This window comes from Panthera tigris, chromosome A2, assembly GCF_018350195.1.
Source record: "Panthera tigris isolate Pti1 chromosome A2, P.tigris_Pti1_mat1.1, whole genome shotgun sequence".
NCBI classification, from domain to species: Eukaryota; Metazoa; Chordata; class Mammalia; order Carnivora; family Felidae; genus Panthera; species Panthera tigris.
In genome coordinates, this window is record NC_056661.1 from 159160988 (window position 1) to 159175499 (window position 14512).

At 42.3% G+C, this 14512-nt stretch overlaps 1 protein-coding gene across 1 annotated transcript in view; it reads left to right on the forward strand.

Annotated features, from left to right (window-relative positions):
* Positions 1 to 14512, forward strand: part of CNTNAP2 (contactin associated protein 2) — a 1960721-nt gene that overhangs the window by 1193861 nt on the left and 752348 nt on the right. The window contains exon 11 of the mRNA XM_042974552.1: positions 1547 to 1653. Within this exon, the coding sequence (XP_042830486.1) occupies positions 1547 to 1653 (107 nt within the window). The remainder of the gene's footprint in view (positions 1 to 1546; positions 1654 to 14512) is intronic.

The following is a 14512-nucleotide window of genomic DNA, read 5'->3' on the forward strand; positions in this document are numbered from 1 at the left end:
GATAGATTCTACTGTTTTAACCTGGGTAGACATTTCCGTTTTAGACAGTTTCTTATTAAAATCTTGAAATCTTGGGGCGCCTGGGTGGCGCAGTCGGTTAAGCGTCCGACTTCAGCCAGGTCACGATCTCACGGTCCGTGAGTTCGAGCCCCGCGTCAGGCTCTGGGCTGATGGCTCAGAGCCTGGAGCCTGTTTCCGATTCTGTGTCTCCCTCTCTCTCTGTCCCTCCCCCGTTCATGCTCTGTCTCTCTCCCAAAAATAAATAAACGTTGAAAAAAAAATTTTTTAAATAAAATAAAAAATAAATAAATAAATAAAATCTTGAAATCTTTTGTGAATGGTAATGCGGAGTAATGCCTTTGTTATCTGTGAGCATCTTAACCAGAATTACAAAGAATCAGGTTTTCGGGAAGTTGAAGAAAAGAATTGGTGGGAAGAATAAGGCAGTAGGACCAGGAGGAAGTAAAGAGTCTGCTACTGAAACAGGAGTGTTTCTGAACAGATTTCAACCTCACTGTAGTGAGAATACAGGCAAGCTAGGAAATTATGCCCTCGACGTTGCAGTCCAAATATTTGTAGCTCCCCTATGCTGTCCCTCTATTTCCTGCCTGTTAGTTATCTAGTCTATGCGTATTACCTCCATACCTTACAGCTACTTATAGGGTAGGTAAAATTACTCCGTATTTCAAAAGAGAAATTGATATTAAGAAAGGTTAGGGGCGCCTGGGTGGCTCAGTCGGTTAAGCGTCCGACTTCAGCTCAGGTCATGATCTTGTGGTCTGTGAGTTCGAGCCCTAGTCAGGTTCTGTGCTGACAGCTCAGAGCCTGGAGCCTGTTTTCGATTCTGTGTCTCCCCCTCTCTCTACGCCTACCCCACTTGTGCTCTCTCTCTCTCTCTCAAAAAAATAAATAAACATTAAAAGTAAAAGGTTAACTTACGTAGCCACAACTGGCTCTATCATAAATAGAAAGACAAAGATTTCAACATGAAACCCACGTTTTCCCCTATATTATGCTTGATGTTTTGGATACGTGGCTTTCATTCACCAGCTGGACACAGGGGGAGAAGTACAGAAGAGTTAGCAGTCTTTTCTTGCTGTTGCCATGGCATTTCAAAAACTCAAACTGCTATGAAAAACTCAGTGTCACCCCTTTCTGACTTGGTATTGGCCTTGATAAAGAAGAAGACAGGAAACAAGATGGCTAACCTACCTTTCACCAGGAGGAAATCCAGCTAGTGACTTTTTTTGTGTGCAAAGGCAAAATAAAATGAATCTGTGCTATGCAAATGAGTCTCTCCACTGTTTGTTAATTTCTACTGTTTACTCAAAAAATGGGAAACACCAGGCTTGTGATACATCATCTTTTGTGCGCCTGGCACCTTCCATCATGGATCATATTAATCTGCTTACACTAACAAGGATTAATTGCCTGGGTAAGTCAACCTGGCATTGAAATGATATATTGCCCAGACGGCTTGGAATTTGGCCACTCGTAAATCTCATTCGTGTGTTGGTTCATTTCTGTTTGTCTTTTTCTCTGACAGATGTGTGCCCAATCACTGCGAGCATGGCGGGAAGTGCTCGCAAACATGGCACAGCTTCCAGTGCGCTTGCGAGGAGACGGGGTATAGTGGAGCCACCTGCCACAACTGTGAGTGCCTCTCCCTCTCCCTCTCCCTCTGGCCTCGTAATTGCACGCAGACCCCGGGTCCTCTGCATGCACCCACTGGTCAGCTGCTTCTAAGGAACCCAGATTGTGTTGTCGCATCCTGACAACAGTTCCCAGTTGTCAAGATACATTCTGTCTTGCCTGATGACTCCAAAAAGAAGGACCCACGCATCCAGTGTTCCATAAACATGGTTGGGAAGGGAAGGCTGATCTTGGATTTGCCTCTGTGTGTCTAAGCCATGTCTGGATATTTTGGGAAATTGTGTTAGTGTAATGTATCTGACTGGGTCCTCATTTATCGGTTCATCAGAGAGGCAGACACAGTATAATTTGAACCTTCAGTGTCTGGACAGGAGTCGTCTCATGCCCCGTCACAACTGTTTGGCCACATTTTTCAGATCAGAAAAATAAGTTAGAAAGTGGAACAAAGCCCATTAAGCTCTATATCTAAAACAAGAATCCAAGAAGGCAAGTTGTTTTTCTAGATATTAAAAGTAAAAAGCGGCACGTAAAATGACTAGCAAAACACAGATGTGCCTTGTGTTACATAATCGCTTTATGCTGTAAAGTTAAAGATTATATTTTTTTGTGATCCAAGAATATTTTTAAATGAATGTGAACTCTATATTTGCGACATTAATTTTCCAAAAATGCACGGCTATTTAGAAATCCCTTTTGGAAGCAGATTTGGCATACAACGTATAGTTGAAAGAAGTCCATTGTCTGCAGTGTGTGTGTGTGTGTGTGTGTGTGTGTGTGTGTGCGCGCGCACGCATGCATGCGTAGGGAGAAAGGAAGCAGGGGAGAGAAAGAGATTCTGTCTTCTTCAGTCTCTTCCTAATATGCTGAAAAACTGAGAATCTAATATCTAAACCCTCTAATTACACAGACTTCTTTCATTTCACTTCATTTTTAGGAAACAATGACACAAATATCAGAGAAGAGTTCTAGGGTTAATAAAATGCAGTACAGCTCTCTGAGCCTTTCATATCATTATTTGTAGCAAAAGTTAGAAATTGTGTTCAGAATAGAAGACTTCAACAGAGAAAAATGTAATTTATTGTCTTGCGCTTACAATTGTGTTTAGAAAGTTGCTCAAAAACAAGAGACAAAAATGATCCTAGAAAAATTAACATTAACAGTAAGATATACAAGAAAATAAAAACAGATAGTAGGGCACCTGGGTGGCTTAGTCAGTTACGTGTCCAACTCTTGACTTTGGCTCAAGTCATGATTTCACAGTTCGTAAGTTCAAGCCCCGCGTCGGGCTCTGCACTGACAGTGCAAAGTCTGCTTGGGATTCTCTCTCTCCCTCACTCTCTACCTCTCCCCTGTTCTTTCTCTCCCTCTGAAAATAAATAAATAAACTTAAAAAAAAAGATAGTAATTTGGTTATCATTAAAGTCTATATAGGTATAGGGAAAAGTAATGAATAAAAAACGAAACTGATATTGAAAGTAGTTACAGTAAAGGAATTATATAACTAAAGTTGCCCCTTGCCAATCATGCCAAAATGTTAAGTTTCAGTCTGTGATATTCATTATATGATAAACAATGCTTGAGTTAGGTAACTTGGATACAACTACGCACATTCACTCCACCAGCATGATTTATATATTGTGACATATATACCACTATTCACTATAAGGGATCTTTTCCCTAAATATGAAAATTCTAACTAAAGACAAAGAACCAGAAATTGGTGGTGATGACAAGGGGTTCCTAACTCCAGTGACCACTTTGATATTGTACTGGAAAGCAAGAGGCACCTGGGTGTCTCAGTCGGCTAAGCGTCCGACTTCGGCTCAGGTCATGATCTCACGGTTTGTGAGTTCGAGCCCTGCATCAGGCTCTGTACTGACAGCTCAGAGCCTGGAGCCTGCTTCTGAGTCTGTGTCTCCTTTCTTTCTGAGTCTGTGTCCTCTTTCTCTGCCCCTCCCCCACTCATGCTCTGTCTCTCTCAAAAATAAATAAACATTTTAAAAAAAGGAAATAATTATTTTTATAGCTGCTTCCATTTAAAGACACAGCAAAGAAAAAGAGATTTTAAAAATATTTAATTTGTTTTAAATTTAAATATATGGTACAGGTTGGATAGTTGAGGTTTTCTTTGTTTGTTTGCTTTTAAAGAGTAATGACTCCAAGTATTAGAAATGTCCTGAGAGTATTTACATAAAAGAGGGAAATGATCTCCTCCCAGGTGCTCATTTCTACCTGTTCATTATTTCACTTTTGTATCTGTAAAAGTAGAGTCATTCTTTTAAACATAACCTGATCTCTGCTGGTCTTCTCTAAGTGAAACTGAAATCTTGAAAATCAAGTGTGTGCGTAGAGGTTAGAAGACCACCGTGCCTAATTAGAGAAAGTGGTCACTGACACTATTTTGTGGTGAAAAATATTTATCTTGTACCTTATTGAAGGCTATATGCTTCCAAATAAACTGAAAGGCTTGATTTATCTCTTAGTTACTCCCATGGATCCATTCAAAATCAGAAGGGTCTGGTCCAGCAAGAATAATGTGAAAATATATAGTATATGCCATTCAGTTTGATACAGAATGAACGACATTGCATCTGGCCTCAGTGATGGCACTCATAGCAAGAGCATTGAGGTCCAAAGAAACTGGCTTCCGATGCTGGCTAGCTAACTACAAGATTACCGTGCCTTGTGCCTTTGTGGTGAGTCATTTCACTTCTCGTAGAAGTCACTTCACTTCTTCCTCTTGGCTAAATAGCTACCGAGGTCTCTTACAGTTCTAAAGCCAGTGAGCTGAGTCTTTCTGCTGCTTTTTTGTGCTCTGTGGTTTTGAACTTTGTTATTGTTACGAAATAATTTAGCTTGTTATTGCCTGCAGAGGACCAAGGATCCCTTTTGAAAAAAAGGACTTATGGTAATTTTATTACAGTACTACTTTTAAAGGGAAAAACAAAAACCGCTAACTAAAATCTAGAGCATAGTATAACTAAATATTTAGTAGAGCTTCAAACATTACAGCTGGGCTACTATTTCTACACATTTTCACCTCGGGTCTTGGGTTGCTCAGGGTGACATAACTATTTCTCAGAAGACCGGTGATCATCCAGGCCAGAGGCTGGAAGATCCAAGATGGAACCGGGAAGCCCTTCTATGATAGGTCACACTGCCTGAGTTTGAACCTGGCCCTATCTCTTACTTACTTGTAACCTTGGGCACTCAGACTCTTTGAGCTCCAGTGTGAAATGGGTGCAGTGACCCTTGTAAAGCCATCCTAAGATTGAATGACGTGGTTTATGGAAGGCACTGAGAAGAGTTTCAGCAACATTAGTAATCAGCAAATTTTCACTAATTCATCCCTTTTAGGACAAACATCCTCTGATCTGAACTTCTGCATCAGTAACTGACCACATCCCATAACTGGTCACTTAATCTCATACTCCTATTCATTGTCGTCATTCTCATGGCAGAGTGGGTTTCAAGTGAGTGATTTCCATAGTTTTCTCTTTTTTCCAGAAGAATTGAAGAAAATTAAAAGGGACCCGTATCTGTCTGTTGGTGTGTTTATATGTGGAGAATTTATCTTCAAGTACATTTTGCGTGGGGCTCAGAGGCTTGTCATTTACAAACCACTGTCCTGAGGAGCCAGGATGCCACCCTTTGGATGAGGAAATGCCCCAGGGAAAGCCAAAGGTCAGATCAATTGCAGGAAAGGGCAACCCGGTGTTTGTTCTCCTAAACACCAAAGAGGTTAGTTTGTGACCAAATCATGCAAATACATTAACCTGTTGCTGTTTTATCTTTTTAATTTTTTTTTAATGTTTGTTTATTTTTGAGACAGAGACAGAGCGTGAGCAGGGGAGGGGCATAGACAGAGAGAGGGAGACACAGAATCCGAAACAGGCTCCAGGCTCTGAGCTGTCAGCACAGAGCCCAACGTGGGGCTCGAACCCACGAACTGTGAGATCATGACCTGAGCCAAAGTCAGACGCTTAACCGACTGAGCCACCCAGGCACCCCTGTTTTATCTTTTTAAATTTTCTTATGCAGATACATATTCCATTCTCAATGAATTTGTAACTTACTAGTAGCACATAGAAACTTAAAATTGCATCAAAGAGGTTAGAATGATCGTGTTGAATAGTTCATCTATTGTTTGTTATATTGACTTACCTTCACCCTCTCAAACGTATAAGAGTGTGTCTTTCTTGTGAGCGAAGCTTCATGTTGATAGTTACAGTCTTTGTCTCTTCCTGGTGCTTTATAGACCCTTCCAATTGTTCTGCAAGCTTGCTTTCCAATGCTTCAAGTGCTCTTTAAGATCCAATAATCATCTCATGTTTTCCATATGTGTTCCTTACTCTTTGTAATTATGGTGCTCACCTACATAAATTAAATCCAAAAGGCAATCCCTTATCTCAGGGCTTGGTAGATAGATTTTTTCTCGTGCTTCTGGAGCCTATCTTTGGCCTCAGTCCTTCTACATATGATATCAACCTCTTAATCAGAACTGCCCCCCAAATCCCCAGAATATTCTCGGTAATATGAAAGCTGTTGGCTATCTTCCTAAGCAAGAGAACATTGGACAGATATAAACAGTGTTTGGTGCTGAACAGTTAGAAGAATTATTAATACCAGATCTTCATTCTCAGAGAAAATCTTCTTGCAATTTTTTGTATGAAAAGAGAGATCTCACCTTGCGCAGATAAATAAACATTACTGTTTCTAGACGTAGTAAGAGGAGATAAATGGAATGACCTACACAGATATCTTCCAATTTAAAAATTATGTGATTTCTGAGTTCTGAGATCCTAAGAAGGAACAGGGTCTGATGTTGCCCCCCAAATGCAAAAGTAAAGTTTTTACTAGCCAAATAGCACACGCCATGTTCTTTATAATCCAGGATACCCGTAAGTGATTGAATTCAAAGCATAATTAAAAAAAGAAATTAATCTTACCTGCTTTAGTCACACTAACCTAGGGGATAAACACCTAGATTTATTGGCTATGGGAAATTTTGTGCCTCCATCTGTTTGGAACGACCACAGACTTAGGAATCCATGACGACACCTTGGAATTTGAACATTGCACCCCACCTCTCCCCCTCAAGAAGACATTCACTGCATATAATCATGTCCTTACAGAATTGGAATCCATCGGGGCACCTGGGTGGTTCAGTCGGTTGAGTGTCCAACTTCTGCTCAGGTGATGATCTCATGGTCTGTGAGTTCGAGCCCAGCTGGCTCGAGTTCTGTGAGTTCTGGGCTGATGGCTCAGAGCCTGGAGTCTGCTTTGGATTCTATGTTTCCCTCTGTCTCTACTCCTCCCCCGTGCTCACTCACTCTCTCTGTCTCTTGCTCGCTCACGCTCTCTCTCTCTCTCTCTCTCTCTCTCTCTCTCTTAGAAGTAAACAAACATTGGGGCACCTGGGTAGCTCAGTCAGGTGAGCGTCCAACTTCGGCTCAGGTCATGATCTCATGATTCGTGAGTTTGAGCCCCGCATCGGGCTTTGTGCTGACAGCTCGGAGCCTGGAGCCCGCTTCGGATTCTGTGTCTCCCTCTCTTTCTGCCCCTCTCTTGCCCATGCTTGCTCTCTATCTCTCTCTCTTAAAAATAAACATGAAAAAATTTTTTAAAAGAATTGGAATCCATCCCTCCGCTATAAATTTAACTGGCTTATACAGACCTATGTAGTATGGCTAAGTTTTTAACCTGATTTTCCACCATACTTTTCCTCACTTTCTCCCTTCTGGTCTTTTTGGCCTCCTTTCAGTTTTTCACAAATGCCCTGTATCCTCACACTGTTCCCTCTGCCCCACCACTGCTGCCACTACAGGACTTGGGCACATCTTCCCTCTCTGCTTTATCAGGTACGTTCTACTCATCCTTCAAATCTCGGTTCAGTAGCCACCTCCTTAAGGAAGCTTTCTGTGAACCTGTAATTGGGCCAAACCTTCTTATTCTAAGATATATCTTAGCACAGTGATGATGGTGATTCGACATTTATTATTTGTGATTCTTTAATACCATCTGTCACTTCCAGAGGCCCATAATATCTCAGAGGAGACCGTGCCAGGCTCTGTTCACCATTTTATTCCCAGGGCCTGCCCCGCATATAGTATGTGCTCAGTGAATGTGCCCTGAGTCAAAGAGCGAACGAATGGCAGAGAAGGTACAAAGCATCAATAGCTTTTTAAAGATCACTGTCCTTGGGGCGCCTGGGTGGCTCAGTCGGTTAAGCGTCCTACTTCAGCCCGGGTCACGATCTCGCGGTCCGTGAGTTCGAGCCCCGCGTCGGGCTCTGGGCTGATGGCTCGGAGCCTGGAGCCTGCTTCCGATTCTGTCTCCCTCTCTCTCTGCCCCTCCCCCGTTCATGCTCGGTCTCTCTCTGTCTCAAAAATAAATAAACCTTAAAAAAAATTAAAAAAAAAAAAGATCACTGTCCTTTATGCAAATTCATGAAGATAGCTAAAGTATGAAGAGAGACAAAAGCTAAAGGGACAAAGGAAAACAGGAGGGCAGGTAATACAAGAGGGGTTTGCGGAAGGCTGAGGGGGTAGTGATGGTAATAACAGTAGGAACAACCACCAGCGGTATAAAGTTATAAAAAATTATATGGAAGAAGTCAGTACATGAGCACAGAAACCTGCACGTTTCAGATAATCATGAGGAAAACACTGCGATGTGCATGTGAAGGCATGTTCACCAAAGCAGCTTGCCGGAATATGTAATTACATGCAAAGTCAGCTGCAACCAGCAAAATGATCTCTTTTTTAAAATAAGGTGCAGTCGCCTAATGTACTGGCTGGTGTCTGAGCTACCGTGAAATAGATGCAGGTGTGTTGAAATGTGGACAAGTGAGTGACAAACGTGTTTAAACCTGGGGTGAGATGTGAATAAGATGACCACGGTCCTTTTACTCATCAGGTAATATCACATGTCTATTCTTGCTACCAGAAAATTACAGAGAAGGAAAAGAACTCAGGATTTGAAATTCGATGCCGTGATGTCAAATCCTCAGGCTGTAGAGCCAGCCTTCCCTCTCCGTTAGCAGCGTTTTCCCAGGTGGACGACAGCAATTCTCTCCCAAACCTGTGAGTCGTCTGTTTCCTCGCCCCCCGTAGCATGTTAGCATGAATGTCACTTACACCCTTAAAGGGTGAAGCAAACTCTCAGGACACGCTGCTGGCCACTGACAGAGATGTGTTGGCCTGAATCTGCTTCCACTTTCTTCCCCTCCCTCTCTGCTATCTTGGCTTTGGGTTTTGGACGGTCACTTACCCTGTCTGAACTCAAGTTCGCTCCGGGACATTCAGTGAAATATTGGCTCTTAAAATGCTTTTTTGTAAACTTAGAAAATACTTGGCATCATTTTGTAAGCTTTATTGTATATGCCACCACGTCTTTAGAAACAGCCAGCAAAAGTTTTGTCTGATTACAGGTAGCCTAAGGTTACGGGGCACTGACATAGTTGATTCCCGAGGAAAAGATCCGAGGATGTCTCGATATTTAAGCCCATAATCACCGAAAAGCTAAAAGGCTTTATTAGCAACTATAATAGCTCCGCAGGCTGATTTGCACGTGCAGGGTGAGTCTGCTCTTTCTGACCTGGACGCAGCATCTGGTTAGGTAACCAGATCGCACTTCTCTGCTATCAGGTGGACACTTAATTACCAGTCTTCCAGCTTTCCCTCCCTCTCATCCTTTTCATCCTGCACCATGACCTACTTCAGATGCTCCGTGCGTCTCTGTCATTAAGGGATATGTCCTTGTCATCAAGGAGTGGCTCTAGGGCACAACCACAGGACTGTGGGACACATACGTCTATACTCCTCCCGTCGCGTATTCCTTCTTTGCCCATTCACCGCCAGTGTGGTGAGAGTGGACTGCATTCTGCATACGGGAACGTGGAGCAGAGAAAGAAGAGGGGAGTATGTGGGACTGGGTGGCTCAGTCAGGTAGCGTCCAACTCTTGATTTCAGCTCAGGTCACGACCTCACAGCCATGAGTTCGGGCTCCCCTTTCAGCTCTGCTTTGATGGTACGGAGTCTGCTCGGGATTCTTTCTCCCTGCCCCTCCCCTCTGCTCTCTCCCTCTTTCTCTCGCTCTCTTTCTCTCTCAAAATAAATAAGTAAACTTTCAAAAAACAAAACAACAACAAAAAAAATAAAAGCCCTTGTGACCACAACTCATTTACACATCTTTGGCACATTGAGATTGTGAACTAAGGATAAATTGTGTCGCATGTTTACCTCTTCTGGTCTAAGTTGCCACTTTTCATTTTACAAAGTATGTATAGGTGTAATCATATGGAAAAATGACTTAATATCTTATCGCAAATACTTTGTAGTCGTAAACAATTGTTTCACCTTTTCAGACTATATTGGCAGATTATCTCTCCATGTTTTTCCGGACTTTTTTCTTACCCGACGGGTGGAGAGAGATAGGAGTGAGGAGGAAACGGCTCCAGCAAGGTGCTGGGTGGGGGGCGGTCTGGTTTTCATGGAACACGCACAATTGAAATGACAGTGAGCCCTTGCTCAGTTGTGTGTATTCTCTAGGTGAGAAGCTCGCTTTCTCACCAAAGCCGAAGCATCTGGGGAGAGAGGGAAAGGAAACGAAGGAAGGGAGCAGTAGTGTCCACTTCCTGAAATCACACCGACTTACAAGAAGAAGTCCCCTCTCTCAGATTTTCACCCGGCATCCGCAGATAAAGGAAGACGGAGAGAAACGGGAGAGAGCGACCTCTGTAGAAATGTTGGAAGGGGATTTTTAGAGGCCACTCTGCCTTTCAGCCACAACCAAATAAATTACATTGGATTAAAATAGTGCAGGTCATTTGGAGAAACACAGCCCCCCAAGGACCTTTACATTTCTAAGGCAGCCCAAATTTCAAATTAATCCCTTCTTTTATGCCTTGCTTTGGAAAGATGGCTGAGATTAAACCTAGAAAGAAAGGATTTAATTTCAGTTTTACAAAGACTTTTTCAATAGTTTCAAAAATATATCATTCTCTTTGAATAAAAAGCCTCTGCAAAAAGTTGATCTGTGAATGCATATTAAAAAGCAGCCTGCCATAGAGACTGAGCTCTGATCCTATGAACTGCTCGGAGGCTATAAAATGCCAGTGCTAGGTCTCGAGGGAGTTGACATTATTCATTAAACTCTGTAGTTTGAATCCCAGGGACTGTCTCAGCCGAGGCTCAGAGTAAAGAGAAAAAGGAATGGAAAACACTCACCTCGACATCTTTGCCAGGTTCAGTTAGGGAAAGGGAGATAGAGGGGAAGCCTGATTATTGGCAGATAAAGAAGGAACCTTCACAGACTCTTGTATCTACTCAAAAAACAAGAAAGGAGAATTAAAGTTAAATATGGTATGTGCCTCTCCTTTGATCCTTTAAACATCTCCCAAACCAAACGATTTCTTGCTTTCATATTGACATTAGTCACTCTGCCCCTACTGTAAGACTTGAGCTTTACAAACACGGAGTAGAGGATTACCTCTAATATATAGGTGGTCCCGGTTCATTCAATAATATTATATGTCCATTTTGTAGGTAACACAGTATGCGGATTTCAGAAATACAGACAAGGGCCTGCTTCCTTATGAAGCAGACACACTGGTTAAAAAAGGAAGACAGACAGTCAGGAGGCATTAATACATTAAAAGAAGGTAACGTGTTTATGTGCCTACCTGGTATAAGAGCCAGTATGTATAATGAGTGGGAGAACAACGTGGACCAAGGTGGTTGGGGAAGGGTTCTCGAACCAGCTGAACCCTGGGGAAGCCCCTTGTTTGCTTGGTTGGGATTTAAGATTGGAACTGGTGGTGGGAAATGTAGGGGTGGGGACAGCAGAAGCAGAGTTTGAGTTTCTAAACCTTTGAGTAATATGCTGGAAGCAAGATCGTTAAATATTCAGGAATTTTGTGAGCCGGTTTTTAAGGCTCGGTAGCTTGAACCAGCTACAGTAGGAGGATGCACCCCGTGGAAATTAACAAGCCCTACAAGTCCAGACTTTTATTTTTTGTAAAGCTGGATTACCAGAATACCACTGCCCTCATTCATCAGGCTACAGGTAACGCGTACACGTCTGGCACTGTTATAATGAACATTGATGATGCTCATGAGATGATAGCTACAGTTATAAATGTCACACCGTGAAGAGATTTGCCTCATCAAAGGAACAGCAGGATGTGGAGTTGAGTAGGTAGGCTGAGTTAGCCAGGGGACCGTGGCCCTTCAATACCTCACCACCGAAGTATGACTTCAGATGCGATTCTTCATCACTCTTACTCTTATTCTTTAGAAGAAAGAGTTGAGTTCGTCTCACTATATTAATCCGTAAGTGACATTAAAGTTTCCCCTAACAAGACTATGGGCTCGTGATTATTTCGGAATGAAGGAGGACTTCTGAGGTCCCTGAACAATATTTAGAGGAGCATTTATGAAGAGCCATTGGATTAGGTGTTGTCCCTTCGGCAGTCAACATTTCTTTTACCGAAGGTGACAAGTGTTTTTTGTTACTCAGCTTGTCTCAACTGTTTAGCTTATAGTATAACCGGAGGTAACAGCTTGTGGATGGATAAATAGCTCTGTTAGCATACAAAACTAATTTTAAGATGACTTTGTGATCATTAACCTAAATCTAAAGATTGAGAAGCTTTCTCCTGTCAGGATCGCCTCCCATCTGTGACCCAGCTGTGTCAAATTTCTATTCCTTAAATTCAGGACATTTGGTTTGGTTTGCTAAGCTGTCTATGAAAACAACTACCCAGTAATGAATCTAGTGATATTTTTTTTTCACCATTCACATGAGAAAAATCTGAAGAATGAATGATTGGTTTCTGTTTTGTTTTTGTTTTTCCAACATCAATGCAAACAAAGAACTCTCTTCATTTCTTTCATTATCATGACTGCCTTCTGCTTTTCTTCCTCCTTTCCAAGCCCTCCTGGCAAAAGAATATATGGTTCAGATTGTTGGAATCTGGAATGAAAATGTTTATCTGTGCAAATAATTCCTTCTGTTATATTTGTTGTAGATGGCTAATGCCACTAAAAGCAAAAGTTTCCCATGGAAAGTGTAGCAGTTTCCAAGAAAGTGTTGCTCGTTCCCTTTTTTGGATGTGTTCATATGACTGCTTTCAAATTCTAGTATAAAATTTAAAATATTTTATCTTGGGGTGCCTGGGTGGCTCAGTTGGTTAAGCATCTGTCTGACTTTGGCTCAGGTAATAATCTTATGGTTTGTGAGTTCAAGCCCCGTGTTGGGCTCTGTGCTGACAGCTCAGAGCCTGGAGCCTGCTTCGGATTCTCTCTCTGTCTCTCTCTCTCTCTCTCTCTCTCTCTCTCTCTCTTTCTGCTCACTCTCTCTCTGTCTCTCAAAAAAATGAATGAACATTAAAAAAATAAAATATTTTATCTTAGCCAAGTGCAAGTCAAATACTGTAAATGGATTTGACTAAAAATGTAACTTTTATGTAAAGTAAGAAAAATGTCCAATGACTTGAGCTTCCTTGGTCTCATCATATAATTTTGTTGCAAAGCTACCGTGATGGCTCCCGTCTGCAAAATATGCCTTACCCCATTCTTGAAAGACCTTTCTTGCCATCGCAGATGCTGGCATCAAATGCCAGACAAACTTGGCACCTATGAAATCACTGTCATTACTCATTAGCAGGCATCACAATGTCCTAATAATACTTTTCACCACTATCCAATCCTGCGGAGACATCAATTAAACATGTCTTGCTTGCCAAGTCACGTGATCAACTTTCACTGTGCTGGAGAAAGCCAAGTGAGGCCACCCAGTCAGATTGGATAAAGAAACACCTTGAAGAGTTTGGCTGGAGAAAAATTCTTTCCATCCATATTACTGCAATGGAATTCAGAACTCTAGAAAACCCTATGTGTGTTCTGTACCATATGGCTGTCTGTTGCTGAGTTGCCCTTCTTAGAGAACATTCAGGTATTCAGTGGAAGGCATATTCGTACTCAGGAAATACATATTAAGGCCTCTTTATGGTTTAAGTGACTTAGATACAGACTCTCTGAATAAATAAAACCCAAATTTAATCAGGCCAGATTATCTCAGAAGTTCCTAACGTACCGGAAGCTGGGTGAATGGAACAAGCTTGGTTAACTCATTGTCCAAAAGGATTTTGTTTTCCTTTGTATAATTCTTTAAATCAAGCTGGCTTGCATTATGTGAGGGAGAAGAAAGTATCATGAACTTCTGCAGGGGAGACAAGATCAGTAATGCAGCGCTGGGAGAGAAGCGTGGGACGGCACGTGTATTAGATGCCCTTGAGAAGGCAGGTAGGAAAATCCAGGAGGCACTACTTGCCCCTTATTAGTGGGAGCACCTACTATTCTATGATTACGGCACCAGCTGGGGAGGCCTGAATCCCGTCTTGTCGCCACTGGCCATGTGGCCCATTAGCCACGAGGCCAGTCATCCAGACGGTGCCGGAGTGCAACAAACCCTGGGAGAGGAGGCCGAATCGGTGATGGGAGACAGAAGTGCAGTGACTGCAGAACGAATCCTCTTTTCAGCCACACTGCATCCCCCGCTCAGGACACACTTCCCACCATTACCGGATGAGACACAGCATCAACTCTGTCTCGCAGCTTTTGCTTCACCTGGGTGCCATTGGCTACACGGGTTAGAGGTCGTTTCGCTAAGCTTATGTCTGCAGCCTGGACTAGGCTTGGGGGCTCATGTGTGTTTTAGAGATAAAAATAATGATATAGAATGATTCACTGGACAGAAGTAATGCGGAAGACAAATTTATTGAGAAGCATTTGAAATGCTATTAGCAACCGCAAGAGAAAGTTTATTAACGGAAAACATTTTTTCCCCTCTTACC